This window comes from Euleptes europaea, chromosome 4, assembly GCF_029931775.1.
Source record: "Euleptes europaea isolate rEulEur1 chromosome 4, rEulEur1.hap1, whole genome shotgun sequence".
In the NCBI taxonomy this organism is placed as follows: Eukaryota; Metazoa; Chordata; class Lepidosauria; order Squamata; family Sphaerodactylidae; genus Euleptes; species Euleptes europaea.
In genome coordinates, this window is record NC_079315.1 from 9242191 (window position 1) to 9270058 (window position 27868).

Below are 27868 nucleotides of genomic sequence, written 5' to 3' on the forward strand. Positions count from 1 at the left end.
TTACCACTTGTCCCTGTTCAAGTGTGGCGAGATTCTTCGTCTGCGCCACTTGGTTTCTTTGTGTATTGTTTATATTTCTTGCTCCCTGACCTGGATGGCCCAGGCTAGCCTGATCTCATCAGATCTCAGAAGCTAAGAAGGGTCGGCCCTGGTTAGTACTTGGGTGGGAGGCCACCGAGGAAGCCCAGGGTCGCCACTCAGGGTCAGGTGACAGCAAAACACTTCTGAACTTCTCTTGCCTTGAAAAACTCTACGGGGGTCACCTTGCGTGGGCTGAGACTTGAGGGCACTTTCCACCACCATCACAGTGTGAAAACCTGGCAATTGAAGAACATACCGCCAGGCATCAGGACTCCACGAAGAGCGAACCCTCCTCGCTGCCCTGGGCAACCACATGCAGAAACTTCCCACCGCAGGAGTAGGAGGAGACACCTTTGTTCGCAGCAGACTTACCTTCACCCTGCGACTGTCAGGTATTGGTGGTGCATTTCCCAGAGCAGCACTCTGCGGTAGGCTCATCTGGCTTGAGGCGCCTGAAGACCTGTAGGCACAGGGATCAGGAAGGAAAGGGAAGAATTTGATCTTTCCTTGCAAACCCCCTTCCTGTTCAGTAGCCCGAGGAGAGAAGGTGGGCCAGGTTGATCCTGACCTCACCCAAAGACATAGCTGGCCAGCCTCAGAAGTACAGGCCCAGATAGACAACAGCAACGCAGTAAAGGCCGGCAGGGTCAACCTTTATTCAGTTACAGGAATGGAAAGGATCCACAGCGTTGTGAAAGAGCACTGGCTCAGCATGCCAATGAGTTCAGTCCCTGCTCTGGCACAGGAGTACAGGAAGGAAGTCTGGAGGAGACCTCTGCTTAGAGAACAGGAGCATTCCGCAGGCAAGGTGCCACCACGGAGAAAGCCCTGTCTCTGGGTCTCCTCCTGCCTCACCTGTGCAGGTGGGGGAGGGGTACAAAGAGTATGAAAACATAATCTTAACTGGGCTGGCTGGACGATACCGGGGGAGGCGGTCCAAGCAGGTTTAAGGCTTTCAAGGTAAGAACCAGCACTCTTGAGTCGTGCCCAGAAACGCACGGGTGGCCAGTGCAACACAGAGGTGACACAATATGCCTGAAACCAGCCTCCCCAACAACAACCCAGCTGATGCATTCTGGAACAACTGAGGTTTCCAGACAGTCTTCAGTGGCAGCCCCATGTAGAACACATCAAGTAAATTCTGTGTTATAGGGGGAAATGTTTTAACATATATGAAAACAATTATGCCAGATAATTGCCAAGTGAACGTTGTGCCGAGTGGGAATCGCAGCCGGGGTCTCCCGGTTCTGGACCAGCATTCTAATTCCGCGCCAGACTGGCTCTAAATGGAGTTTAAAAAGTCGTCACCTAATTAAAAGGCCTGCAGACGGCTCCAGGGACCTTCCATCGGCCTCCATAAAAATGTTATTTTTGTTGGTTTCTGCTGCATTAATGACAGAATTAGCAAGCAGCTCATGTGGCCAGGAGGAAATAGGCATAGGAATCTTTCCAAGACAGACAGGACTTACAGAGGACTCTCAAATGGGAGGAAAAAAGTCCTGCCTGCCATGAACCCACGAAGCTGCCTTATACTGAATCAGACCCCTGGTCCATCAAAGTCAGTATTGTCTACTCAGACTGGCAGCGGCTCTCCAGGTTCTCAGGCGGCGGTCTTTCACATCACCTTACCTCCCTAGTCCCTTTCACTGGAGATGCTGGGGATTGAACCTGGGACCTTCTGCACGCCAAGCAGATGCTCAACGAACAGCCACATCTCAGAGTGGCAGTCACTTTCTGTTTGGACAGCCAAAAGCCGTGATCATTCACAGCTTGTAAAAGCCAAATGAGGGCTATAAATAGAACATTTCACATGTTGGCTTATTTTTAAATGGTTGTGTTCTTTTGCCTTGTCTGTCAAGGTACTTCTCATCTTACGCAACTAGACTTTACCTTCTTGCACTGGTCCCACTGGCAGGGGAAGGAGTATCTTCTTTAGAACTGTCCAGAGTTTCTGCCACTGGAATGGTCACCTCAATTTTCCTCTTTCCAGTTTCTTAAAAGCAAGCAAAAACAAACAAACAAACCATGAGTCTCAACCACTGGCTACTGAATTACTAGAAGGCAGTTAGTTGCGGCGGCGATGAGAACACGTCACAAACCGTTTAGAATGTTTTAAGAATGGAGTACTATTCTGGGATTTTTACAAGTTGAATGACTGCCAAGTGAAGACAGCCAGCATTAGAACATAAGAAAGGCCCTGCTGGATCAGACCAAGGCCCATCAAGTCCAGCAGTCTGTTCACACAGTGGCCAACCGGGTGCCTCCAGGAAGCCCCCAAACAAGTCAACTGCAGCAGCATTGTCCTGCCTGAGTTCCACAGCACCTAAGATAATTATATATAATTATCATAAGAACATAAGTAAGGCCCTGCTGGATCAGACCCAGGCCCATCAAGTCCAGCAGTCTGTTCACACAGTGGCCAACCGGGTGCCTCCAGGAAGCTCACAAACAAGAACATTAACAAAACAAGCCCTTATGTTGGCAACTGGTAATACTGAGGGGTCTTTCATATGGTTTATCTGCCCTGAGTTTGATGCTGTTGCGAAGTGGTTTTTTTTTCTGGCTTCTCCAAAGCATCATGGTGTATTCCTGTACACTCCCCCCCTGGGTGGATTTCCCCAGCTTTTCTCCTATCTTTCTCAAACCTGCTTTGCTGTGAAGTTTTGAGAAAGACTGCAGACAAGCCTGGGTGGCTGATATGAGGGTGGATACATTTAGATTTTTCTGTCCTCCGTGGAAGCCATTTCCTCCCACCACCACCAGGGAGCTTTTCATTTATTTATTTTTGGGTCAGCACTAGAATATCATTTTATCAATATGCCATTGTAACACTAGATGTAGCATGTTCTCTGAATTTTCAACCTTGTTTTTAAAAAAACTTTTTACTTCACCTTGTGAGGTCATGCATTCACCCTTATATCTCCACAAGGAAAAGGGCTACAGACATTCCTTCCCACACCCCGAATCAAAGCTGGGAATTCAGAGAATCTGATATCAGCGCAACAATATATTAGTATAATGATATTCGTGTGCTGATTTTTTAAAAATACTGCAAAGGCCCTAGTGGCTTAGGGAAGAGAGGTTGGCCACTTCTGGGGGACTGGGGCGGGGAAACTATGGGGAAACCTGCCATGTGGAAGCCCCACTGCTGCCGTGCTTTATCTGCAGCTGCACCAGCAACGGGCAAACCACAAAATCCCCTCCTTGCGTAGAAGACACCTGGTCTGTGCCTCTTTCAGTGTTGGGTATTTACCGCTCAGGTTTGTGGAAGGCGACGGGATCGGTGAAATGGGTGGTGAGACGGAGACGAGCGTGGCCAGTTTCTGCTGGCTGATCAGCTGCAGCAGTTTGCTGCGCGCTTCGGCGCTTTGGCGGTTCAGCTCTGCTATTCGCTGGTCCAGGCTCTTTGGGGGTGCTTTCGAGCTGCTCGCAGCTTGGCTGGCTTCCTAAAGGGACATTCAAAAGGATGACTGAAGACACATTTTAAACCGGTTAGCCTGTACACTTATTTCTTTGCTGTGGTTGGCATGCAGAGTGCATACAAAGAGACTGCTAAACGATCTCTTGTGGATTGAGACAGCGTACAAAACATTAAGTACAGTAATGAGGAATTATCACCAGAACGGGAAAAGATAGGTATTAAATTAACAGAATGTTTCCATTTCAATTTGTGTTTTAATTTTTGTTTGTGAAGCATGAATTAATCTGCAAGTGCCCCAACTCTGCCTTTAAACCGAACGTCTCTCTCAAGATGGCTTTGCGCTTGCGGCAGGGAAGCCATCAACATCGCTTGGACGTGCGAGTGTGATGGAATATCCACAAAAAGTCCAGCCTCAGGAGATATATGTTGCCTGACCATTTGCCATACCAGAGAAGTGGTCAACCTGACTGGGAGCAGAACCTCACAAAAGCCCCACAGGCAGGCAAACATTGTGGGGCAGGCCAAAGACTGGGAAGGGGTACTAAAAGATGAGGATGCTAAAGGGAGTCCAGATGCAAAAAGAAGAGAGAGCATTATGTGGGAGTGTTCAACAGTTTAATTCGAGCCAGAGGGCCAATTCATTGCCTGTAGTTTAAGCACACCTAAGGCTAGCCTGATCTCGTCACATCTCAGAAGCTAAGCAGGGTCAGCCCTGGTTAGTATTTGGATGGGAGACCACCAAGGAATACCAGGGTTGCTGTGCAGAGGAAGGCACTGACAAACCACCTCTGTTAGTCTCTTGCCATGAACACCCCAAAAGGGGTCGCCATAAGTCGGCTGCAACTTGACGGCACTTTACACACACAATTTACTAAGGCGAGCCTGTAATACCAACAATATTTTCACAACAACATATCCAACAGAAAAACTAACATAGCTCTGTTTTTGACATTCTTGTAGGAAATCAAGTAAATGTAGATACCATTTTGACAAAGAGTTAGTGAAACCAGTTACCAAAGCAGGGCATCTCATCCCACAGCTGTATTATTAATGATAAGATTGCTATACTTTTATGATGTGCTATTTATAAACTGTGTTATTTTGAACCCTGGGATTCAAAACCATTACACACAGCCATATCATTCAGGATAAGATTGTTAAATCTATATGGTATTTATTACTCTGGAATTTTGGAACTCACTACAATTGCTTTGAATGATACAATGATCATTAGTGTGGATGATATAGTTTACAGTAAAAAGCTTGTTAAACCAGCAAGTTAATCACCTTACATGTGCCTCTTTGTTACACGGTGATTGTGCATTGCAATTACGTATGGTTTTCTCCAACCGTGTAAATCCCTTCGTATGTTCGTGTAGTTTAAGCACAACGTGGCAAAGAAAAAATAGGAAGTGCTGGTATTCTTATACAAGGCACCACATCCAGAACAAAGGATCCAGCCTGGATTATCCATTCAAACTGGATCAATTCAGACTAGCAGAGATGCCACAAAATAATCATCATCACAGGATGATTTATTTAATGATGAAGTATTCTCCGTGTGATAGAATAGGGAAATGAGGATGGCCCTGCCTAATTGACAAAAGACAATTCCTCTTACAAAAAGGACACAAACATGGGAGAGCGCACGCACATTTACAGCAACCAAGACAACCACAACTCTTCACCCGCCAACCAGTGGGGCAACATTTTAACCTTCCAGGACATTCAGTTGCTGATTTAAGAGTTTAGCAGTTCTCTTACAAAGGGGTTTCAGAGGGAGATTTAGAAAGCGGGACTGCTGAATTACAACTAATGATGAAGCTCAAGACAATGCATTCTCCTGGACTGAATAGAGACCTGGGATTCCTGTCTCATTACCAATGCTGATTTCTCCACGCCTACTACCCCTCTGCATATCACACCTAATCCAATCACGCCTGCTAATGTCACTTACTTGCTCTTGACATTTACATTGCCATTGTGTGGCTGAATTCACATTTCTCTACTTAAGGATAGGTGGAATCACATTCTAGCTGTACCTGAAGAAGTGAGCTGTGGCTCACAAAAGCTGAATACCCTGCTGGAAATTTTGCTAGCCTTTAAGGTGCTATTGGACTCTTGCTCTTTTCTACTGCTATTGACAGACTAACACGGCTACCCATTGTGATCTTCATCCTTTTCTTATCGAGACTGCAGCAGGATTTACATAGCCAGCTGCACCGCCAGGTACACCTTTACCTGCCCTTCTTTGCCTGGGGCATTCCACATCGGGCCTGGCTGCTCCAGACTATCTCCTGCCTCTGGTTGAGGCTGCTGGAATCTGCTCAGCTGAGCTCGGATCACGGAGTTCTGGAATGTGAGCTCGGCGATCTGCCTCTGCAGGTGATCATCCTGTGGACATGTCGTGGGCGGGCCTGGATTTAGCCTCTCCGCAAACCCACCCGGGCCTGGACTTGCCGCTGCTGAGAAGGCGCTCTTAACAGGCTGGCTGTCGGCCTGTAGAGAGATCTGCGGGGCTCTGGCGGCGACGGGAACTCTGCCCTTCTGGGGGAAAAGGGCAGCGTCCTCCTGCATCGTTGGTGGTTGGCCTGAGCAGTCGGCCCGTAGAGAGCTCTGCGGGACTCCGGTGGCGACAGGAACTCTGCCCCTCTGGGGGAAGAGGGCATCGTCCTCTTGCATCGTCGGTGGTTGGCCTGAGCAGTCAGCCCATAGAAAGCTCTGCAGGGCTCCAGTGGTGATGGGAGCTCTGCCCCTCTGGGTGAACAGGACACCATCCCCCTGCATCATCAGTGGTTGGCCCGAGACAGAAGACCTTTCTTCTTGGTCTGACTCTCTCCCAGAGGATTCTGTGGGGAAGACAAAAGAGGTAGGAAACACCTCGACCATGTGGTCTTTAATCATACACCAGGGTTCTTTAACCAGGCTACATAAAGGCCAAACCGGGTGAGATGCTGGCATCCTGTGAGTGGTGAAGAAGAGGGGTGTTTCTTACGTCATCAAGTCCACAGACTACTCTGAGGATATGTTAATTAGTGGACTCTGTAATTCTCCAGAGCCTTTCTTTGTTTCCCCGTTCTTACAATAAAACCACAAAACTTAAATATGACCCATATGACTCATATTTATGACTTAAAATATGAGTCCACCGCGCATGTGGAGGAGTGGGGAATCAAACCCGGTTCTCCAGACCAGAGTCCATCGCTCCTAACCACTACACCATGCTGGCTGAAGTACCCTGACTTAGTAGGCCGAACGAACTGCACTGAACTTCAAAATGGGTAAGGGCTACAATCATCCACTTACAACTGCCCAACTGACTTTAGGACTAGATGCAACATTAAAGTGGCCCAAAACAGTTATTTATTTAGAGAATTTATATATTTGGACCCCCCCAGGGAGTAAGATCAATGAAGGTTTACCAGGAACGGTCATGCCATCCATGCAGCCTTCTTACCATCCTGAAGAGGCAGCAATGCCTGGCTGCTCTTCTGCTGTGGCAGAGATAACAAGATGGCTGGCCGGATTAGAGGAGCCGATAAAACCTGACCGACCCCTGCGCCGTCTGGAGGATTCAGCAACGTTGGGCCTTTACTGGGAAGGTCTCTTTGCGAGAGCTCGGGCATCTTTTCCCCTCTGAAGGTATCTGTCTTGGGTCCAAAATAATTTACAAGAGGTTTTCCTGGCAAAAGAGAAGGATGATGAAGAAGAAGAGTTGGTTTTTTATATGCTGACTTTCTTTACCACTTAACGGAGAATCAAACAGTCTTACAATCCCCTTCCCCACAACAGACACCCTTGTGAGGTAGGTGAGGCTGAGAGAGTTCTGAGAGAGCTGTGACTAGCCCAAGGTCACCCAGCTGGCATCATGTAGAGGTGTGGGGAAAACAACCCGGTTCACCAGATTAGAGTCCGCCGCTCATGTGGAGTAGTGGGGAATCAAACATGGTTCTCCAAATTAGAGTTCAATGCTCCAAACCACTGCTCTTAACCACTACAACCACACTGGCTCTCAATGTGCTGCATTGAATCAAAAGCCTGGGAAAATTCTAGGTCAGATCCTATACAGCTGTGGTTGGGAGAGAGGCCGTGGTGCTGAATTTCTGCTTATCCCCCTTTCTGCTGCAGCCCCTAAGCTGCAAGTTTTCAAACAGCTGAATTAGGCTGATTCTCAAAACTCTCTCAAATGCAGCGAAACAGACTCCTACCCTGAACGGCCTCTGGGCTCCGGATCGAGAGCCCTCCAGTCTCTCCAGGGCTTCTCGTTCTGTTCGATTCTGCAGCGGGGAGCCCTTTAAGCGCACGGGTGAGTGAAGTCAGCTGCTCGTCTGTTACGAACATGTACTGCAGAAGCTTGCTCTAGAAGGAAAAAGGAGTGAAACAGACTCTGATCTGCGTTCGTTTGATTACAGGAAGCGTACAAGTAGCATGGCAGGCATCTCCCATCATCTGTTATTTCCACAAACCTTAGAAAAGCAGTGATTTTTTAAATCTAATGGACAGTCCCAATACATACATACGTTTTCTTCTGCTACGCTACCAGGGGTGTCAAACATAAGGCCCGCGGGCTGGATCCAGACCCTTTAGATCTCTTATCCAGGCCGTGAGCTAGGCAAGGCAGCCACATACCCCCACTCTCAGTCGGGGCTGGCAGCCCAGCCCGACCAAGTGACATTTATGTCTTATCCGGCCCTCATAACAATTGAGTTCAACACCCCTGACGTAGGCGTATCAGACAGACTTTCTGGACTGTACCTCTAGAAAGCAAAAACAATTATCAAACTCCTTCTTGGTCCCCGTAGGATAGGATCATGTAAATCCTGGAGCTGGAACGTACAGCTCTGATTGGAATGTCAGACTCTACCAAACCAGAAAAAGCCCTTTTTACCCCTAGAGGTGCAGGGAAAGAGTGCCCGTATTGTCAGCCACAGAACCCTGCTGCACCTGCCACCCCCAGATTTGGCCTTATTAAAGTCTGTAGTCCTTAATAAAAACATTACACTGGTAAACAAAGAGATCCTAATAGAGGAAGAAGAAGAGTTGGTTTTTATATGTTGACTTGATAAAGGTCTATAAAATTATGCATGGTTTGAGAGAGTGGACAGGGAGAAGTTTTTCTCCCACAATACTAGAACGCGGGGTCATCCGCTGAAGCTGAAGGGTGAGAGATTCAAAACAGATCAAAGGAAGTATTTCTTCATGCAACGCACAGTTAAATTGTGGCACTCCCTGCCCCAGGATGTGGTGATGGCTGCCAACTTGGAAGGCTTGAAAAGGGGAGTGGACATGTTCATGGAGGAGAAGGGTATTCATGGCTATTAGTTAAAATGGATACTAGTCATGAAGCATACCTATTCTCTCCAGGATCAGAGGAACATGCCTATTATATTAGGTGCTGTGGAGCACAGGCAGGATGGTGCTGCTGCAGTTGTCTTGTTTGGGGGCTTCCTAGAGGCACTTGGTTGGCCGCTGTGTGAACGGACTGCTGGACTTGATGGGCCTTGGTCTGATCCAGCAGGGCTTTTCTTATTTTCTACCACTTAAGGAAGAATCAAACCGGCTTACAATCACCTTCCCTTCCCCTCCCCACAACCGACACCCTCTGAGGTTGGTGGGGCTGAGAGCTCTAAGAGAGCTGTGACTAGCCCAAGGTCACCCAGCTGGCTTCATGTGGAGGAGTGGGGAAACAAATCCAGTTCACCAGAGTAGCCTCCGCTGCTCATGTGGAGGAGTGGGGAATCAAACCTGGTTCTCCAGACCCGAGTCCACCGCTCCAATCCACTGCTCTTAACCACTACACCACGCTGGCTCTCTAATATAGGTAGCACAGATTTCCTGGTTAAATCTTCACTACCTGTAAAGCGAGGTTCTCTTCTCTCACGAGGAGGATTTCTGCCGTCAGAGCATCGATGAGTGCTCTCTGTTCGCTCACTTCCCCTTCGAGCTGTTGCCTGTCCAGCGCTTCTTGACGCAGCCTCCCCTCGTTCTTTTGTGCATGTGGAAGACAGAGGGTGAAATTGTATCTTGAGACACACACCAAAGTTTTAGCGGGATAGATAAGCTCTCGAGTGGAGGTCAGCTCCCAAAGCTAGAGGTGGTGGCTTCCCCTCCTGCGTTTCTAGAGTCCTGGCTGGGGACTCAAAACATTACAGTACTTAAAGTTGAGCACTTGGGTCACTTGCAATATTCAGAAAAATCATTATCAGAAAAGGAGCTAGGCCAATTAAAAAAGCGTCAGCAGACTCACCTTTCAAAAGTCATTCAGTCAAAGCACCCAAATTCAAGCAGGAAAACAAAAACTTAAATCAAAGATCCAAACTAAAAGAAACACTAAACGCAACTCAATAAAAGCAGCAATTTTAAAAAAATCTTATTAAAATAGCAATCATATCAACCTGGAAATGCTTTCGACCAGCCATCCCTCTGACAGACAAAGCAAGTAATGGGAACTGGAAAGTTTACATTGGGCGAAAACGCACGGTCGCTTTAGCCTCCTTTATTCCCTGTTTCAGCCAGGATTCAGCCAGGATCAAATGCACGTTCGGCGAAACGCACGTGTTTGATCCTGGCTGAATCCTGTCTGAAACAGGGAATAAAGGAGGCTAACGCAACCATGCTTTTTTGCCCAATATTGTATGACAATGTGGACGCCACTATTACTAAGAACACCCTGCTCCATGGATCGTATGTTTCTGAATAATGGCACAGAGAGCAATCGAATTCACTGTATCTAAAAAGACAACTTCAGGAGAATTACACATCTTCAAGGTTGACAATGAGGAAATTGTCGAACGCTTTCTATTCCTTGGCTCCATCATCAACCAAAAGGGAGACCGCAGCCAAGAAGTCAGAAGGAGATTGAGACTGGGAAGGGCAGCCATGAAGGAGCTAGAAAAGATTCAGAAGTGTAAGGATGTGTCACTGGCAACCAAGATCAGGTTAATTCATGCCATCGTATTCCCTATTACTAGGTATGGGTGTGAGAGCTGGACGTTGAAGAAAGCGGATAGGAAGAAAGTAGATTCTTCTGAAATGTGGTGTTGGAGGAGAGAGTTACGGATACCGTGGACTGCCAAAAAAACAAATCAGTGGGTTATAGATCAAATCAAGCCTGAACTGACCCTAGAAGCTAAAATGACTAAACTGAGGCTGTCATACTTTGGACATATTATGAGAAGAGTCACTGGAAAAGACAATCATGCCAGGAAAAGTTGAAGGCAGCAGGAAAAGAGGAAGACCCAACAAGAGAAGGATCGATTCTATAAAGGAAGCCACGGCCCTCAATTTGCAAGATCTGAGCAAGGCTGTTAAGGATAGGACGCTTTGGAGGACATTGACTCATAGGGTCGCCATGAGTCGGAAACGACTTGACGGCACTTTACACACACAAAAAGACAAGGCCGTGACCTGGAGAGCCCACCTAATCTGGTCTCAGAAGCTAAGCAGGGTGGGCTTTGGTTAGTACTTGAATGGGAGACCCCAAGGAAGTTTAGGGCTGCAATGTAGAGGCAGTCAATGGCAAACCACCTGTGTTCATCTCTTGCCTTGACAACCCTACTACAGGGTCGCCATAAGTTGTCTGCAACTTGACAGGGGGGAAAAAAGACAAGCCGGTATCTCAGGGGTGGGGAACGTCAGGCCCGGGGGCAATTTAAGGCCCACGAAGCCATTTGGTATGGCCCTTCGTGGGTCCTGGCAGATCTCTAGCTCAGAAGGATCTAAGACTGGCGATCCGCCCCCCTCCCACAGACAGGAATAGCCTCTATTCAAGGCGGATGTGAGTTTGTTTTGCCGAGAAAAGGAACCTTTCCGCCCCCCTTGCAGAAGAGTCGTTAGCTATGGAGTTGCTAGGACTGCCCAAAAAACTGTGTTAACCCTTTCCCACCCAGGCAGTGGAGAAACGTGTTCCCTCTCTACTACAAGAGGGCTGGGGGCAGAAGTGGCTACAATGGAGGGGTTAAAGGAGGCAGGGCCAGAATGCGCACGGGGGGGGGGGGTGTTCTTAGCCAGTGTGTCCTCATTTCATCCCTGCAGGCGGAGGTAGCAGGAGCCGGCTGTAGAATCCGGCCCCGACCATGCAGAGCAGGAGCAACTCTGGCGTGCAGCTGGAAGGCTACTGCTTGGGGCTTGGTCGGCTAATTTTTAAGTTGATAATTTTGTATGGCCCGTGAATGATGTTATAAATATCCAAATAACCCTTGGCGGAAAAAAGGTTCCCCACCCCTGCTGTATCTGATCATTAATCTTGTGAACATATATTTAAATTTCTCCAAATTAGATGCTTCTCCCCCAAATCAGTGTAGTGCTAAAGCACAGTGGCCGGCCAAGCAAAACCAAGGCAGCTTGCACACGTCGTTTTTGCAGCACCGAGGCAGCTTGCACACGTTGTTGTTGCAGCTACACGCAGCAGGTCACGCGGTCTCCCCACCTCTTTCAAAAAGCGCATGACTCGGCACAGGGCGTTCACCAGCGAGTAAGTAAATCCAGAGAGTCCGTGCCCGTTGGGGGCTTGCTGGAGCTCATGCCCAGTCCACTGGGCGTAGTCGTCCATTTCCTGCTCCACATTGCGCATCATCTGGTTCAAGACATCGAGGCTGGACATGCGGCCACTCGAAACCGGGGCTGCGTTTGAGCGATTCTTCTTCTGTCGGGCTGGTGTCAGTGTGGTTTGCGCTTTCTTTACTGGGTGGAGGGAAGCATTTTTATTCTCATTAGTGCTGTAGACATCAGTAGCTTATTTGCAGCATTTGACAAATTTACAGCCACCTCTCCGGAGACCTGCTCGAGGCAGCTTACAAGTAAAACAATAGCACCATTAAAAACAGGTTGGGCTCAGGGCAGGTAACCTTTAAAGAACATCACAAACTACGAAATCTAAAAAGCTTGTTTAAAGTTCCAGCGGACAGTTTTTGTGTTGCCAAGTTCAGTGTTCATATTGCAGTTGCATACTACAGTCACACTGAAATAACAAATCATTTGAAACAGAACTGCAAAGAGAGCCGGTGTAGTGCAGCAGAAAACAGCGTCAAATCTAGGATCCCGGAGACCTAGGTTTGAATCCCCACCCTACCGCGGAAGCTCACTGGGTGACCTTGAAACATAACATAAGAACACAAGAAAGGCCATGCTGGTTCAGACCAGCTGGATCAGACCAGGCCATGCTAGATCAGACCCGAGAGTCAGTGTAGTGTGTAGTGGTTAAGAGTGGTGGTTTGGAGCAGTGGACTCTGATCTGGAGAACAGGGCTTGATTCCCCACTCCTCCACATGAGTGGCGGGTGCTAAACTGCTGAACCGGGTTGGTTTCCCCACTCCTCCATATGAAGCCAGCTAGGTGATCTTGGGCTAGTCACAGCTCTCTTAGAGCTCTCTCAGCCCCACCTACCTCACAGGGTGTTTTTTGAGGAGGGGAAGAGAAGGTATTTGTAAGCCGGTTTGATTCTTCCTTAAGCAGTGGAGAAAGTCAGCATATAAAAACCAACTCTTCCTTCGTCTTTTTTGGCAACCGCCAAGTGTTCTTAGGAAGTGGGCGGAGTCGGGTAGGGCTTTTAGCCCAGCAAGTGTTTGAATGGCTATTGGAGGTGTTTTTTTTTTAAGTGGCAGCAGCTGCCACCAGGCACAAGAAATTTCACTGTGTGACTGAAATCAAGATATGGCAACCATTTTGTGGCTGGCTCCGCCTCCTGTGGCAGCCATTTTGAAGCAGCTGCGCCCACCATGCAGCGTTTGAATTCCAAATGTGCCCACAGGATAAAAAAGGTTGGGGATCCAAGGACTATACCATATTGCCTTCCCTCCAGTGCCTAGAAAATTAGCAGAAAGAAGGCCGAACCCTTCTCCCTGAAAGGCTTACTTTCTGCAGGGAGGTGCATCTCAATGGAAATAACAGAAAGGGGGGAAAAACTCAACCTTAGCAAGACCGAGAACCTAAAAGTTGAGCTGCAAATATATACAAAATACTGATATTGTTTATTATGAGGTGTACACTCAGTTAAAAATATTAGGCCCCCAAATTAGGCTGAATTGCTAATTTACGAACATGGCTGATTATAACTATATGTAAATGACCAATAGGCAACCAGACGCATTCCGGCCTATAGGGCCTTCTTCAGTGGTCATACATACATTTCCACATTTTAGAAACACATCCTGAAATACATATAAAGCAGGGGTGGGGAACGTCAGGCCTGAGGGCCATTTAAGGCCAGCAAAATCATTTGGTCTGTCCCTTCGTGGGTCCTGGCAGAAGGATCTAAGACTGGTGATCCGCCCCCTCCCACAGACAGGAATAGCCTCTATTCAAGGCGGATGTGAGTTTGTTTTGTCGAGAAAAGGAACCTTTCCCCCGCTTACAGAAGAGTCATTAGCTATGGAGTTGCTAGGACCGCCCAAGAAACTGTGTTAACCCTTTCCCACCCAGGCTGTGGAGAAACGTGTTCCCTCTCTACTACAAGAGGGTTGGGGGCGGAAGTGGCTACAATGGAGGGGTTAAAGGAGGCAGGGCCAGAGTTCTTAGCCAGTGTGTCCTCATTTCATCCCTGCAGGCGGAGGTAGCAGGAGCCGGCTGTAGAATCCAGCCCCGACCATGCAGAGAAGGAGCAACTCTGGTGTGCTGCTGGACTGCTATGCCCGGCTGGTGCAACCGACCATCCTATGCCACCAGGTGGGCGAGTGCCTACCTGGTTGCCCACGCGGGGGGTGGGTTCATCTGGGCAGCTGCTTGCTTGGGTCTTGGTTGGCTAATTTTTAAGTTGATAATTTTGTATGGCCCGCGAATGATGTTGTAAATATCCAAATGGCCCTTGGCGGAAAAAAGGTTCCCCACCCCTGATATAAAGGTACGCGAAAAAGTAATTGTCTTCTATATTGTGTGGCCCATTGTAACTTATTGGTGTCAAGACTGGAATAGTCACCATTTAAATTGTCTCACACTAAGGTCTCGTAATGTATTTCCTGTCTCATCAGGATGTGTCTATCATCAATTAATGATAAATTGATCAGCCTAATTCTCGGGAGCCCCGTGGCACAGAGTGTTAAGCTGTAGTACTGCAGTCAAAAGCTCTGCTCACAACCTGAGTTCGATTCCGACGGAAGTCGGTTTCAGGTAGCCGGCTCAAGGTTGACTCCGCCTTCCATCCTTCCCAGGTCGGTAAAATGAGTCCCCAACTTGCTGGGGGTAAAGGGAAGACGACTGGGGAAGGCACTGGCAAACCACCCCGTAAACAAAGTCTGCCTAGGAAACGTTGGGATATGACGTCACCCCATGGGTCAGGAATGACCCGGTGCTTGCACAGGGGACCTTTTCCTTTTACCATAATTCTCGGGAGGTGCATTTCATCCTGAGATCCCCCAACCTGCACCCCAGTATGAGGCTCACCACCTCAGTACGACAGAGGCCTCAGCCATGCCCGAGACCTGGGAGAAGGCAGATAACGCCTTCTGAAACCCAGATCAGCCGGGAGGGAGGAGGGCCGTTTTACCAGCACGCTACCTTTTGCTGAAAGCTGCTTCTGCTTCTTCAGGTTGGCATTCAGCACTTGCTGCACAATGTATGTGATGTCGGCAACTTGGTCTTCGTTCACAAGTCTTGAATGGACTCTCCTCACGACATTGGTAGCGTTAAGGGCTAAAGGAGACGAAAAGGATGCAAGAAATCTCCATTAGAAGGCCACAACACTGCAACGTGTCATGGGGGAGGAAGTGTTTTGCTCAGTTTAGTGTACAGCTATAAGAAGTGTTGGTTTTTATATGCTGACTTTCTCTCCCACTTAAGGAAGAATCAAACCGGCTTACAATCACCTTCCCTTCCCCTCCCCTCCCCTCAACAGACACCCTGTTTGGTAGGTGGGGCTGAGAGAGCTCTAAGAGAGCTGTGACTAGCCCAAGGTCACCCAGCTGGCTTCATGTGGAGGAGTGGGGAAACCAACCCAGTTCACCAGATTTGCGTCCGCCGCTCGTGTGGAGGAGTGGAGAATCAAACCCGGTTCTCCAGGTCTGAGTCCACTGCTCCAAACCAACGCTCTTAACCACTACACCACGCTGGCTCCAATCTATCCTTTCCCTTAGATCAGGGGTGTCGAAGTCATTTGTTACAAGAGCCGGATTTGACATAAATGTCACTTGGTCGGGCCAGGCCATGTGTCTCATAAAATTTAATGCCATGTACCGGAGATACAAACTTTATAGAAGACCCAAGCAAAGCAAATTAATGATTTTTTAAAAAAACTTAAAATACGAAATGCTTAAAACAATAACACTCTTAAAGTATTTTCTTTTTTTTTAAACAGTTGCGATCATTGACACCTTGGAAATGGGGTGTGTGTGGCTGCCTCGTGGGCCAGATTAAAGCTCTCAAGGGGCCGGATCTGGCCCCCAGGCTGTATGTTTCACACGCGTGCCCTAGATCATCTAACCACTGAAGTTTTTGGGGGTGGGGTGGGTGGAGAGGGGTTAGAGTTAATTAAACTAGAGCGAACCTGTACAGTCCAGTGATGAAAAGTCTCTTGTTGGAGTCGCTAACAAGTTTGGTTCCTGCGATGAGGTAGTGCTTGTTTGTTGTTTAACGGCTGTTTCTTGGCAATCCGTCACAGAGCTCTTCTCCTGCGGAAGGTGAAGCACCCTATGGAAAAGGATAAAGATGCAGAGCAAATTTAGGAAGATTAACTGCCAAGCATAGAAGAGGTTATTACCTAAGGGATGCACCCCTTTTCAGGGGGCCCCACTATTGCTTTTGCCCCATAAATAGCTATGCACAGAAATGTGCAACAAGCTTGTATTAGAACAAATGGAAATTATTAAATAACTGCTCTGCCCAAACCCATCCAAAATGTTAAAACCAGCACCAAAACTAGATTCAAGGTTAGAATCAACACACATTAAGCAACAAAAAGACCCCCACAATAAAAGCAGAAAGCTGTAAAACTACAAAATAAGCAACAAAAACAACCTCAATAAAAAGTGCACATGAGCATAAGAAGCTGTCTCATACTGTATCAGACCACTGGCCTATTAAGGTCAGGACTGCCTAATCAGACTGACAGCAGCTCTCCTGGGTCTCAGGCAGAGGCCTTTCCCATCACCTACTACCAATCCTTTCAACTGGAGATGCCAGAGATTGAACCTGGGATCAGACCAAGACCCATCAAGTCCAGCGGTCTGTTCACACAGTGGCCAACTAGGGGCCTCCAGGAAGCCTACGAACAAGATGACTGCAGCAGCATTATCCTGCCTGTGTACCACAGCACCTAATAAAGTAGGCATGCTCCTCTGATACTAGAGGGGATAGGTGTGCAGCATGACTACTATTCATTTTGACTAGTAGTCATGGATAGCCCTCTCCTCCATGAACATGTCCACTCCCCTCTTCAAGCCTTCCAAGTTGGCAGCCATCACCACATCCTGGGGCAGGGAGTTCCACAATTTAACTATATGTTGTGTGAAGAAATACTTCCTTTTATTGGTTTTGAGTCTCTCACCCGCCAGCTTCAGCAGATGGCCCTGCATTCTGGTATTATGAAAGAGGGAGAAAAGCTTCCCCCTGTCCACTCTCTCCAAACCATGCATAATTTTATAGACCTCTATCATGTCTCCCCTTAACTGCCTTCTTTCCAAGCTAAACAGGCCAAAGCGTTTTAACCACTCCTCATAGGGCAGTTGCTCTAGCCCCCCTGATCATTTTGGTTGCTCTTTCCTGCACTTTCTGAAGCTCAGGGGCATAAGGAAGAAGGGACTCTCCCAGATACTCTGCACTGCACAGCTTAGGCAGAGAACGGGGTTACTTTACTTTTATTTCAAGCTCATCTGACCAAAGATCTTGAGCGCAACATACATAAGATAAAAACAAAATTCATAACATTATAGAATGTTAAAATATTGTAGACAATATAACTTTAAAATCTTGGGATTCATAAATCATTTCAAAATTACAAATATAACAATAAATAAACAGCTTAAAAGGGAAGAACGGGTTTACTGTAGTGGTATCATGGAGATTTCCAGAGAATTCCCAGGCATGAGAGAGGGAGCACAGAGGGAAAGCAGGAGAGCTGAGTCAACAGATGAAGTGTTAAGGAGCCACTGGCAAAGTATTTATACAAGAGTATACAAAGTATTTATACGGATGCCAAAAAGATGCACGAGACCTGTTTGCATCAATGCTGGATCCAGAGTTGAAGGACGTGTCTTGGATGTCCTCACCCCCGAGCGGCAAGCTTGAAGAGCCTTCCTCTACTTCGTTGAGAGCCTTCCGGAAAACAGACAGAACATCTCAAACACCACAGGGGAGCATTTCAAATGTAACATATTCCATGGCTGTATTTCATAAGGTGAAAAATGATCTGGGTCACCCTACATGTAGCCCAGCTGATGTGGGGGGGGGGAGCTATCTTACCTACTACGAAACTGAAAAGAGAGAAACCAGTCCAGTGCTAGAATGAACTCAGTGTCTAAATATTGCTTTTTAAAATATTTATATATTTTATTATCTTTATAAAGGGATACAAAAAGATTTAAAAAAAGGGAATGAAGGGAAAAGGGTCAAATCTATTTCTTCTTCCGAACATTACACAGTCTAAACTGTCGTCAAATCAAAATAACATCAATCGTCATAAGCATATAAACATTACTATAAACATTTGTTGAGTGGTTTCTAAAGTAATTCTCTAAACTCATTATTTTTTAGTAAATATTCATGGTACGTGAATAATGATCATACAGAGGTTGCCATTTTATTTTAAACTCGTCCATTGAGTTCATTTTTTACAAGTGAGTTAATCTAGCCATTAATGCAAAATCAAAAAGTTTACTGCTCCATTCTGTAGTTGCTGGTATTATATTAGATTTCCAATATCTAGCGTAGATGATTGTGGCAGCAGAAGTTGCATATTGGTCTAAATATTGCTTCTGATGGATTCAGCCTGAAAAAAAGCTAAGCTTGCATTAACTGGGTTGTCTGACCACTGATAAAGATTACAGACGCTATCTGCATCTTACGGGTAATGCCCCGGCACAGTCTTGTAAGGATCCTTTTATTATTATTATTAATATTAATATTAATATTGGGATACAAAAAAAGAGAAAAAGGGGGAGGGGAAAAACAGAAAGAAAATTCAGCAGATATATCAACGTGTCTGTGTCCAAGCTACAATACAATAATACGTTTTTTGCCCCCATCGCTAATGTTAAACTTATCGGAAGGATCATTGGATGGTACTTAATATTCAAGTCATTCAAATCAAGTATTGTAAGGATCCTTGAATGCATTGTACTTAAATCCAATGTTACATTTGGTTTCGTGATTGGTTTTAGCTGGTTTGTGAGGAGCAATTTTTTGTTATGTCAGATTCAGACACCTTTATTGACATAGTAAAATAGCAACGAGGGAGATATGTCATTTTCGAGGGCTGTTCCCCACCCCTCACTTGGCTGGGAGACAGGAAGGACTTAATAAATCTCTAAAGAGAAAGAGGAAGGTGTGGATTTTATCGAGTCGCGGCCAACTGACACAAGCATTTCAGTGGGCTTTGACTGGAGCGGCGGCAGCAGAAGATCTTATCGTTAGACCCACATTTGATGGCTCATACAGAAATCACATTACCTGGGGATCCATGACAGACTCGCTGAGAATGGAGAGCTGCGTGGGGGGATCCAATTTTTGCATGATGGGTCCTTCAGCGGATTCCGTGTCACAGTCAGGAGCCACCGTCACATTTGGGAAGCCTGGGAGATGGTAAAAGAAGGCTGTAAAACACTGAACATTTACTGGACTGGGGACTTAACTGGGGTCCTTTTAGGGCACAGTCGAAGTTATGCTTATTACATCGGATCGGACATGCAGACCGCTTCCATGGAAGCCCCAGCTATCTTCCCCAGATGCACAGAGAAATACTGTGTCGAATTCCAGAGGGGCAGCAGTGTCTTGTGGCACATAAAAAGCAGCACATTTATTGCAGGGTAAACCCCACTTCCATCAGACACATGAACAGACAGGCACCTCTTGGGGGTGGGGAACGTATCAAGGGCTTTATTCTGTTGATTTTAATGTTTTAACAAAACTGCACTGTGTTAATGGCCAAGCCTCACTTCACTTAGCAAATTTCACCTAAATGCCTGCGAGGAGCATCTCCAAACAAGTCCTTCACCACAGCCATGGCCTGGTCAGATCTCTCAAGGACATCCTGCAGATGGTACTGATCAGAGAGGATCTGAAAGGGACAGATCACAGGGTGGAAAGTCATACATTGTACTTTCAGCTTGTTTCCCTTTTACTCAAATACTGTTATCATGTTAGGAGCATCAATATCAATATATTCAGCTGGCAACAGCATCCATGAAAGGTTACAACATTAAAACAATCATACAAAAAGCCATAGTACATATACATTAAAACCAATACATATCAAACCATATTTAACAGCGTAAAATGACAGATGGCGCTCAATTAGAGAGTAATAGCTGCTGAGAAGCACAGCAGTCAGACGGTCCCCCCTAAAGTTCATGAAGTGGGCAAAACAGAAAAGGGGGGAAGTAGGGAGGCCAGGGCAGATGACACCCATGGCTGTCCTCAGTTGTAGCCCTGGTGGAACAACTCCATCTTACGGGCCCTGCAGAACTCTTTGAGATTCAAAACTGATAAAAGGAAGTACTTCTTCACACAACGCACAGTTAAATTGTGGAACTCCCTGCCCCAGTATGTGATGGCTGCCAACTTGGAAGGCTTTAAGGGGGGAGTGGGCATGTTCACGGAGCAGAGGGGGAGAGGGGTATCCATGGCTACTAGTCAAAATGGCTACTAGTCATGATGCATACCTATTATCTCCAGTATCAGAGGAACATGCCTATTATATTAGGTGCTGTGGAACACAGGCAGGATGCTGGTGCTGCAGTCGTCTTGTTTGTGGGCTTCCTGGAGGCACCTGGTTGGCCACTGTGTGAACAGACTGCTGGAATTGATGAGCCTTGGTCTGATCCAGCAGGGCTTTTCTTATGTTCTTATTATAATTACCTTATAGATAATTATAGTAGGTGCTGAGGGACACAGGCTGGATAATGCTGCTGCAGTTGCCTTGCTTGTGGGCTTCCTGGAGGCACCTGGTTGGCCACTGTGTGAACAGACTGCTGGACTTGATGGGCCTTGGTCTGATCCAGCACGGCCTTTATTTTGTTCTTAGGTCCTGCAGGGCCTTGAAGTTACTGGGAAGGGAGTTCCACCAGTCGAGGACAGCCACACACTCCTAGGGCTGGGGACCACCAAGAAGTTGTTATCAGTAGAGCGCAATGTCCTTTGGAGGTGTACATGCCATCTTCGGTTCTTCTGAGAGCTGTTCCCTATGGCTGATTCTGTGAACTTCGGCAGATCATGAGAGGGAGGGCAGGAAGGTTTGCATCAATGTTTGGCTCTCATGGCCCTTTCTTACATGCCCAGGGAAATGTCAATCGCCACTTTGGGGTCAGGAAGTAATTTTCCTCCAGGCCAGATTGGCCAGGGATCCTGGAGGATTGGGGGGGGGGCATCTTCTGGACATGGAGTAGGGGTCACTGTGTGTGTGTGGGGGGGGACGTAGTTATGAATTTCCTGCACTGTGCAGGGGGTTGGACCAGATGATCCTGTGGTCCCATCCAACTCTACGATTCTAAGATTCTGTGATTCTAGTTGGTGATTGTGGAAAGTGGGGTCCAGTCACAGCTAACTTACAGGAACCCCTGTGGGTTTTTCAAGGCAAGAGACAATCAGACTTCCTTGGTGATCCAAGTACTGATCAGGGCCGACTGTGCCGACTGTGCTTAGCTTCTGAGATCTGATAAAATCGGGCTAGTCCGGCCCATCCAGGCTGTTACATTATAATTAGCTTAATTATGTACTTGGGGAAGTAGGCAAAGTATACAGTAAGTAAGTATTTATTGTGGTCCTAGACCAGAATGCTATTATATACATAGAATTAAAGGGGTTACATAGCTTGTAAATATAAATGTCATGACCTCAATCAATCTCCATATGATCGATGATCATTCATCATCGCTAAAATATATAGTAAAATAAAACTAAAACAGATAAAAACAAGTAAAAGGAAGATAAACAATATTATCTGCTTATGATCCTTCTTGAACCTGTGCAGACCACAGATTTCCTGATCTTTAAAACCAGCCAGACAAGGTATACTATAGCCACGTGGCACTTTCAGTTGATAGGAACTGCCAGCATGGCTCTCCACAATCCGTGGAGTGAGCACAACGAGAGACCCACATGATTGTGGTGCACAGAAAATACACTGCGCACTTTGAAAGAAGCTGCTAACTGTGAAAGCCGCAGGGCATCCTCCCAAACCTTACCTCTCTCATTAGGGCCAGCTTTCTTTTTTCCAAAGACTCGGGAACTCGTGGTCTCTGCTTCTTCCATTTGCTTTTTAAGGCATTCTCTTCCAATTCCAAACGTGCCAGGGCCTTGTTCTTGGACTTGTGCATCTCATGGCGTCGTACCTGGTTGGGGTAAAGGACATTCTCCTCAAACGTCCGACCTAAGGGACATATTATAGCGATGCTACAGGTGGCACACGATGGCTAGGTGGCTTCCTACGCTGACTGCCTGATATCTTAGGAACGAGAATCAAGTCAGCCAGTCGCAGACATAATTTCAGTGGCATTAGAAAGCAAAAAAGCTCCCCATCACCGGCCAAGGAACAGACAAAAGAGCCTTTCCCATCATCAGACCATTACTCAAAATAAAGGGAATTAAAACAAAAACCAAGTTGACCTGTAGCTGATAAAGAGGTTAAGATTATGCTTTAAGTAAATCCTATGTAGTGTGCTAAAGCTTTCCAAGTTGGCAGCCATCACCACATCCTGGGGCTAACTATGCGTTGTGCGAAGAAATACTTCCTTTCATCTGTTTTGAATCAGATAAAAACATTTAGGAAGATTGGCAGTAGACATGGGGAAGGCTCATTACAAAGGACCAGGGCAGACTCAGGTTTAAATAAACGATAAAGCCATTGCTACAGACAAGCCCAACTGCATCATTCTACCTAGCACATTACCAAGGCGCTCCAACTTACCAGTTCCTCAGGAGTAGCACGGTGCACAGTGAGGTCGTGAACAGTGGCCTGCGACAAAATACATCACACGTAAGAGCAGAAGGGCCCAAGAGCAACCAACAAATAACAGTTTCTAAGTATTCACCTAAGTGCTGGTTCCCGACAACCCATCGCACTCCGAAAGGATTAGAAAGTCAGTTGTAAAATCACCTGACCAAAGCAAGGCTTCTTTCCAAGCAAACATCACTGCGCTACAAGGTTTACATACTTTTCAGCAAGCAGTTTTTAAAAATACAATATAACTTCTTGCTCTGTTGCCTTACTATTCTGTTTCAGGTGTTATTTTGTCAGCAGTGATGGGTGGTATGTGTCCCAGCCCCTTCCTCACAGACCTGTGTATGTGTGTAAAGTGCCATCAAGTCACAGCCGACTTATGGCAACCCAGTAGGGTTTTCAAGTAGGGAAAACCAGTAGGGTTTTCAAGGCAAGAGACTAACAGAGGCGGTTTTGCCATTGCCTTCCTCTGCATAGCGACCCTGGTATTCCTCGGTGGTCGCCCATCCAAGTACTGACCCGGGCTGACCCTGCTTAGCTTGAGATCTGAAGAGATCAAACTAGCCTCTGGCCTGACAGACCTAGGGGTTTTTAACCACCCGGGAGCCTTATTATGTGGGAAGCATTTGGAACTCCCTGTCCCAGGATGTGGTGATGGCAGCCAACTCGGAAGGCTTTAAGAGGAGAGTGGCCATGTTCATGGAGGATAGGGCTATCCATGGCTACTAGTCAAAATGAATAGTAGTCATGATGCATACCTATTCTCTCCAGTATCAGAGGAGCATGCGTATTATATTAGGTGATGTGGATCACAGGCAGGACGGTGCTGCTGCAGTCGTCTTGTTTGTGGGCTTCCTGGAGGCACCTGGTTGTTCAGTGTGTGAACAGACTGCTGGGCTTGATGAACCTTGGTCTGATCCAGCATGGCTTTGCTTATGTTCTTATGATCAGGCTGGAAAGTTGGAACTTTGTGCACATTTACTTGGAAATCAGCTTCCCCAAACTCCATTGGGAGGCGTTCCAAATAAACATGGACCGGAACACGCTCCAAAGACACCCATATTGGACTTGAATCTAACTATTTTGATTTGAAACCCTCACCTCTTTTATACTTTTGGCTCTCAGGGAGAGAAATTAACAAGATACTCCAGATCATAAACAAACAGGCACCATATAGACTAAGAAATATTAATTCTGGGACCTCGTGTTGCATCTGAAGAAGCTGAGCGGCCAATTATCACTGTTTATTTCACATCCAAACAGGCGCCTCTTCTTCCAAGGACAGTCTTCATTAGGTCTGTCCTCTAGTCTGGTTTCTGCTTGCATCCAGCCATTAGCCAGAAGCTCAATTCCTGAGTAGCCACAGAGAGCTCCCCGCAGCCGGAAAAAGGGCTGCTCAACGAAACTAGGCTATCCAAGGTGAATTAAAGGGGGTGAGCTGGAAAAAGGGAGAGCAGGGGCACCCCACCCACACATGAAGCTGGATAACAAAAAGTGTTGGGTTACCGCTTGGGAGAAAATTGCATTTTTGCAACTATCCCCTCTCCTTAGGATTGAGCTGCGAGTGACCTTGGGCCAGTCAATGTTTCTGAGCGGAGCCTACCTTACAGGGCTCTTGGGAGGATAATACAGACGAGAAAGAAACTTGTACACTACTCTGAGCCTCTTGGAGGAAGGGTCGGATAAAAACGTACTGAAGAAGTAACATCAGAAATATGGCTCCTGTTCGATCCCTTACTCTTGAGGGTTGCCTGCTCCAAGTTGGGAATGACCTGAAGATTTTGGGGTGGAGCCTGAGGAAAGCGGGGTTTGGAGAGGGTAGGGGCTTCAATGCCATAGAGTTCAATGGCCAAAGCCGCCATTTTTCTCCAGGGGAACTGAATCTGTCGCCTGGAGATCAGTTGTAATAGCGGGAGATCTCCAGCCACCATCTGGAGGCTGGCAGTCCTCCTTACTGTTATTGCAGAACACAAGCAAACAGCATCTCCCGCTCCACAAACCTCTGGGCACAAATGCAAGCAAAACGCCTTTGCCTCTACGGAGGATCTGCCCATTAGCAGCCAAATGCAGCCACTTTTGCATAGATCCCTGCTCGTTCCTAGCCTACCTTACAGGGTTCTTGGGAGGATAATACAGATGAGAAAGAAACTTGTACACTGTTCTGAGCTCCTTGGAGGAAGGGACGGGTAAAAACGTGCTGGATAAGTAAAATCCGAACTATGGCTATGTTCAATCCCTGTTATGGCAGAACTGAAGCAAACAGCATCTCCCGCTCCACAAACCTCTGGGCACAAATGCAAGCAAAACGCCTTTGCCTCTACAGAGGATCTGCCCATTAGCAGCCACTTTTGCATAGATCCCTGCTCGTTCCTAGCCTACCTCACAGGGTTCTTGGGAGGATAATACAGACGAGAAAGAAACTTGTACACTGCTCTGAGCTCCTTGGAGGAAGGGACGGGTGAAAACGTGCTGGATCAGTGAAATCAGAACTATGGCTATGTTCAATCCCTTACTCTGTTATGGCAGAACTGAAGCAAACAGCATCTCCTGCTCCACAAACCTCTGGGCACAAATGCAAGCAAAACGCCTTTGCCTCTACAGAGGATCTGCTCATCAGAAGCCAAGTGCAGCCACTTTTGCATAGATCCCTGCTCGTTCCTAGCCTACCTTACAGGGTTCTTGGGAGGATAATACAGACGAGAAAGAAACTTGTACACTGCTCTGAGCTCCTTGGAGGAAGGGACGGGTGAAAACGTGCTGGATCAGTGAAATCAGAACTATGGCTATGTTTAATCCCGTACTCTGTTATTGCAGAACACAAGCAAATAGTATCTACCGCTCCACAAACCTCTCGGCACAAATGCAAGCAAAATGCCTTTGCCTTTACAGAGGATCTGCCCATTAGCAGCCACTTTTGCATAGATCCCTGCTCGTTCCTAGCCTACCCCACAGGGCTCTTGGGAGGAGAATACAGACGAGAAAGAAACTTGTACACTGCTCTGAGCTCCTTGGAGGAAGGGACGGATGAAAACGTGCTGGATCAGTGAAATCAGAAATATGGCTAGGTTCAATCCCTTACTCTGTTATGGCAGAGCTGAAGCAAACAGCATCTCCCGCTCCACAAACCTCTGGGCACAAATGCAAGCACAACACCTTTGCCTCTACAGAGGATCTGCCCATCAGCAGCCACTTTTGCATAGATCCCTGCTTGTTCCTAGCCTACCTCACAGGGCTCTTGGGAGGATAATACAGACCAGAAAGAAACTTGTACACTGCTCTGAGCTCCTTGGAGGAAGGGACGGGTAAAAACGTGTTGGATCAGTAAAATCAGAAATAATGGCTATGTTCAATCCCTTACTGTGTTATGGCAGAACACAAGCAAATAGCATCTCCCGCTCCACAAACCTCTGGGCACAAATGCAAGCAAAACGCCTTTGCCTCTACAGAGGATCTGCCCATCAGCAGCCAAGTGCAGCCACTTTTGCATAGATTCCTGCTCGTTCCTAGCCTACCTTACAGGGTTCTTGGGAGGGTAATACAGATGAAAAAGAAACTTGTACACTGCACTGAGCTCCTTGGAGGAAGGGACGGGTGAAAACGTGCTGGATCAGTAAAATCAGAAATATGGCTTTGTTTAATCCCGTACTCTGTTATTGCAGAACACAAGCAAATAGTATCTACCATTCCACAAACCTCTCGGCACAAATGCAAGCAAAACGCCTTCTTGCAAATGCACAAAAGGCTCTTGCTCACGCGCAGCCCCTTCTGCACAGGCCCGCTGCTTGTTCACGTGCAAAAGCGGCCAGTGCACACGGGGCAGGGATTCCGACACGGGGCAGGGATTCCGACACGGGGCAGGGATTCCGACACGGGGCAGGGATTCCGACACGGGGCCCCCCTCCCCCTCCCCCTCCCCCTCCCCCTCCCCCCTCGACTCACGTCCCACTCCTGCCTGGCCGGCGGCTTCCTCCTTCGGGCCTTGGGGGGCTTCCAGCCGGCCGCCGCCGGGAAGCGGCCTCCTCTTCGCAGGGACATGTCCGGGCCGGGGGTGGGGGAGAAGGGGGTCACGGGAGAAGCGCGGCGAGAGCAGGCCTCAAGCCCGCCGCTAGGCCGCGCGCGCGTCGCCTTGGCAACCCCGCCTCGCCCGCGGAGGCCCGGCTCAGCCCGGGGCCTGGCCCGCCCGCAGGCCCCGCCCTCCCGTCGCCTAGCCCGGCCTGGCCTCGGCCGAAAGACCGCGGCTTGGGGGTGGGTGGGTCGCATCGCGTTCTGTGAATACCGTGGAAATAATGGGAACCCAGGAGGCTGTGTGTCTTGGATCCATGTTTTGTGCCCTGGAGATCGAGGAAGGGGGTGATTTGACAGTGGATGGTGGGGGATTCCACGGGCAGGCCCCCAAGGCCTGGGGAGCGCCATGTTTTGCCCCAGGGTGGCATCATAGAGTCGGAAGGGGACTGATAAGCCCGTATTATTGTATCAGTTCCCAATGACAATAACACAGTAGGAGGTTGAGAGTTCAAAGCAGTTTGTTTATTAGGCCCAATATTATACACACCGGGTGAAAATTGCCCCAAAGGCGCAGGACAATTCACACAAACATCAAAGGAGTGCAAGCACGGATATAATCTTTGGTAATGGGAGGTACAAAAGACATGGCGTCAATACATATAACCAATAATAGATATTTAAGGATTTGAATACCCTATTAGAGATTCAGAGGCGTTACATAGAAATGGTGATCTCATTCTCACTAATGAGCAGTGAAGACCCTCATGGTCAGGTGCTTCTCTATTTCATCCTAAATTACTTCAGTTCTTATCTTGGACCCTGGCAGCTGCCAAGGCTAACTAAGAGGGTTCCTAGCTGGTTCTTATCTCTGAAAAACAAGCTTATGCAAGCATACTAAGGCCATCTATGGATTCTTTAATTAGCTTCTAACTAAGGAGCAACAGTGGGCCTCTTATACTTGAGGCCTGTAACATATGCAAGTGCTTGGTGTAACTATACAAGCCACCTCTAATATGCTGAGCGTGGCATGTTCATGAGTGCAGATATACTTTGAGTACAAAGAATATATTTCAAATCAAAGAATACATTTCCAATACATACATTTCCCATAGCATATAATGATTTCAGGCATTACAGGACCACCAGGGCCATCTAGTCCAACCCCCCCTGCACAATGCAGGAAACTCCAAACTACCTCCCCCCTACACCCCCAGTGACCCCCCCCCCGCTCCATGTCCAGAAGCAGTGCCGGATTTACGTCTAAGCTAGACCAGCTATAG

General features: G+C 47.4%; 1 protein-coding gene across 1 annotated transcript; it reads right to left on the reverse strand.

The window, feature by feature from the left end:
- Positions 1-1967: 1967 nt before the first annotated feature.
- SPICE1 (spindle and centriole associated protein 1) lies at positions 1968-26618 on the reverse strand. The gene is made up of 15 exons (XM_056848384.1): positions 26523-26618; positions 22551-22598; positions 21829-21975; positions 19601-19703; positions 19097-19218; positions 17643-17743; positions 15984-16120; positions 14993-15127; positions 11931-12184; positions 9357-9488; positions 7711-7861; positions 6960-7184; positions 5744-6351; positions 3335-3527; positions 1968-2074 (listed from the first exon to the last, which is right to left on the reverse strand). Exons 1-15 carry the CDS (start codon positions 26616-26618, stop codon positions 1968-1970), a joined length of 2559 nt encoding a protein of 852 aa, XP_056704362.1.
- Positions 26619-27868: the final 1250 nt, after the last annotated feature.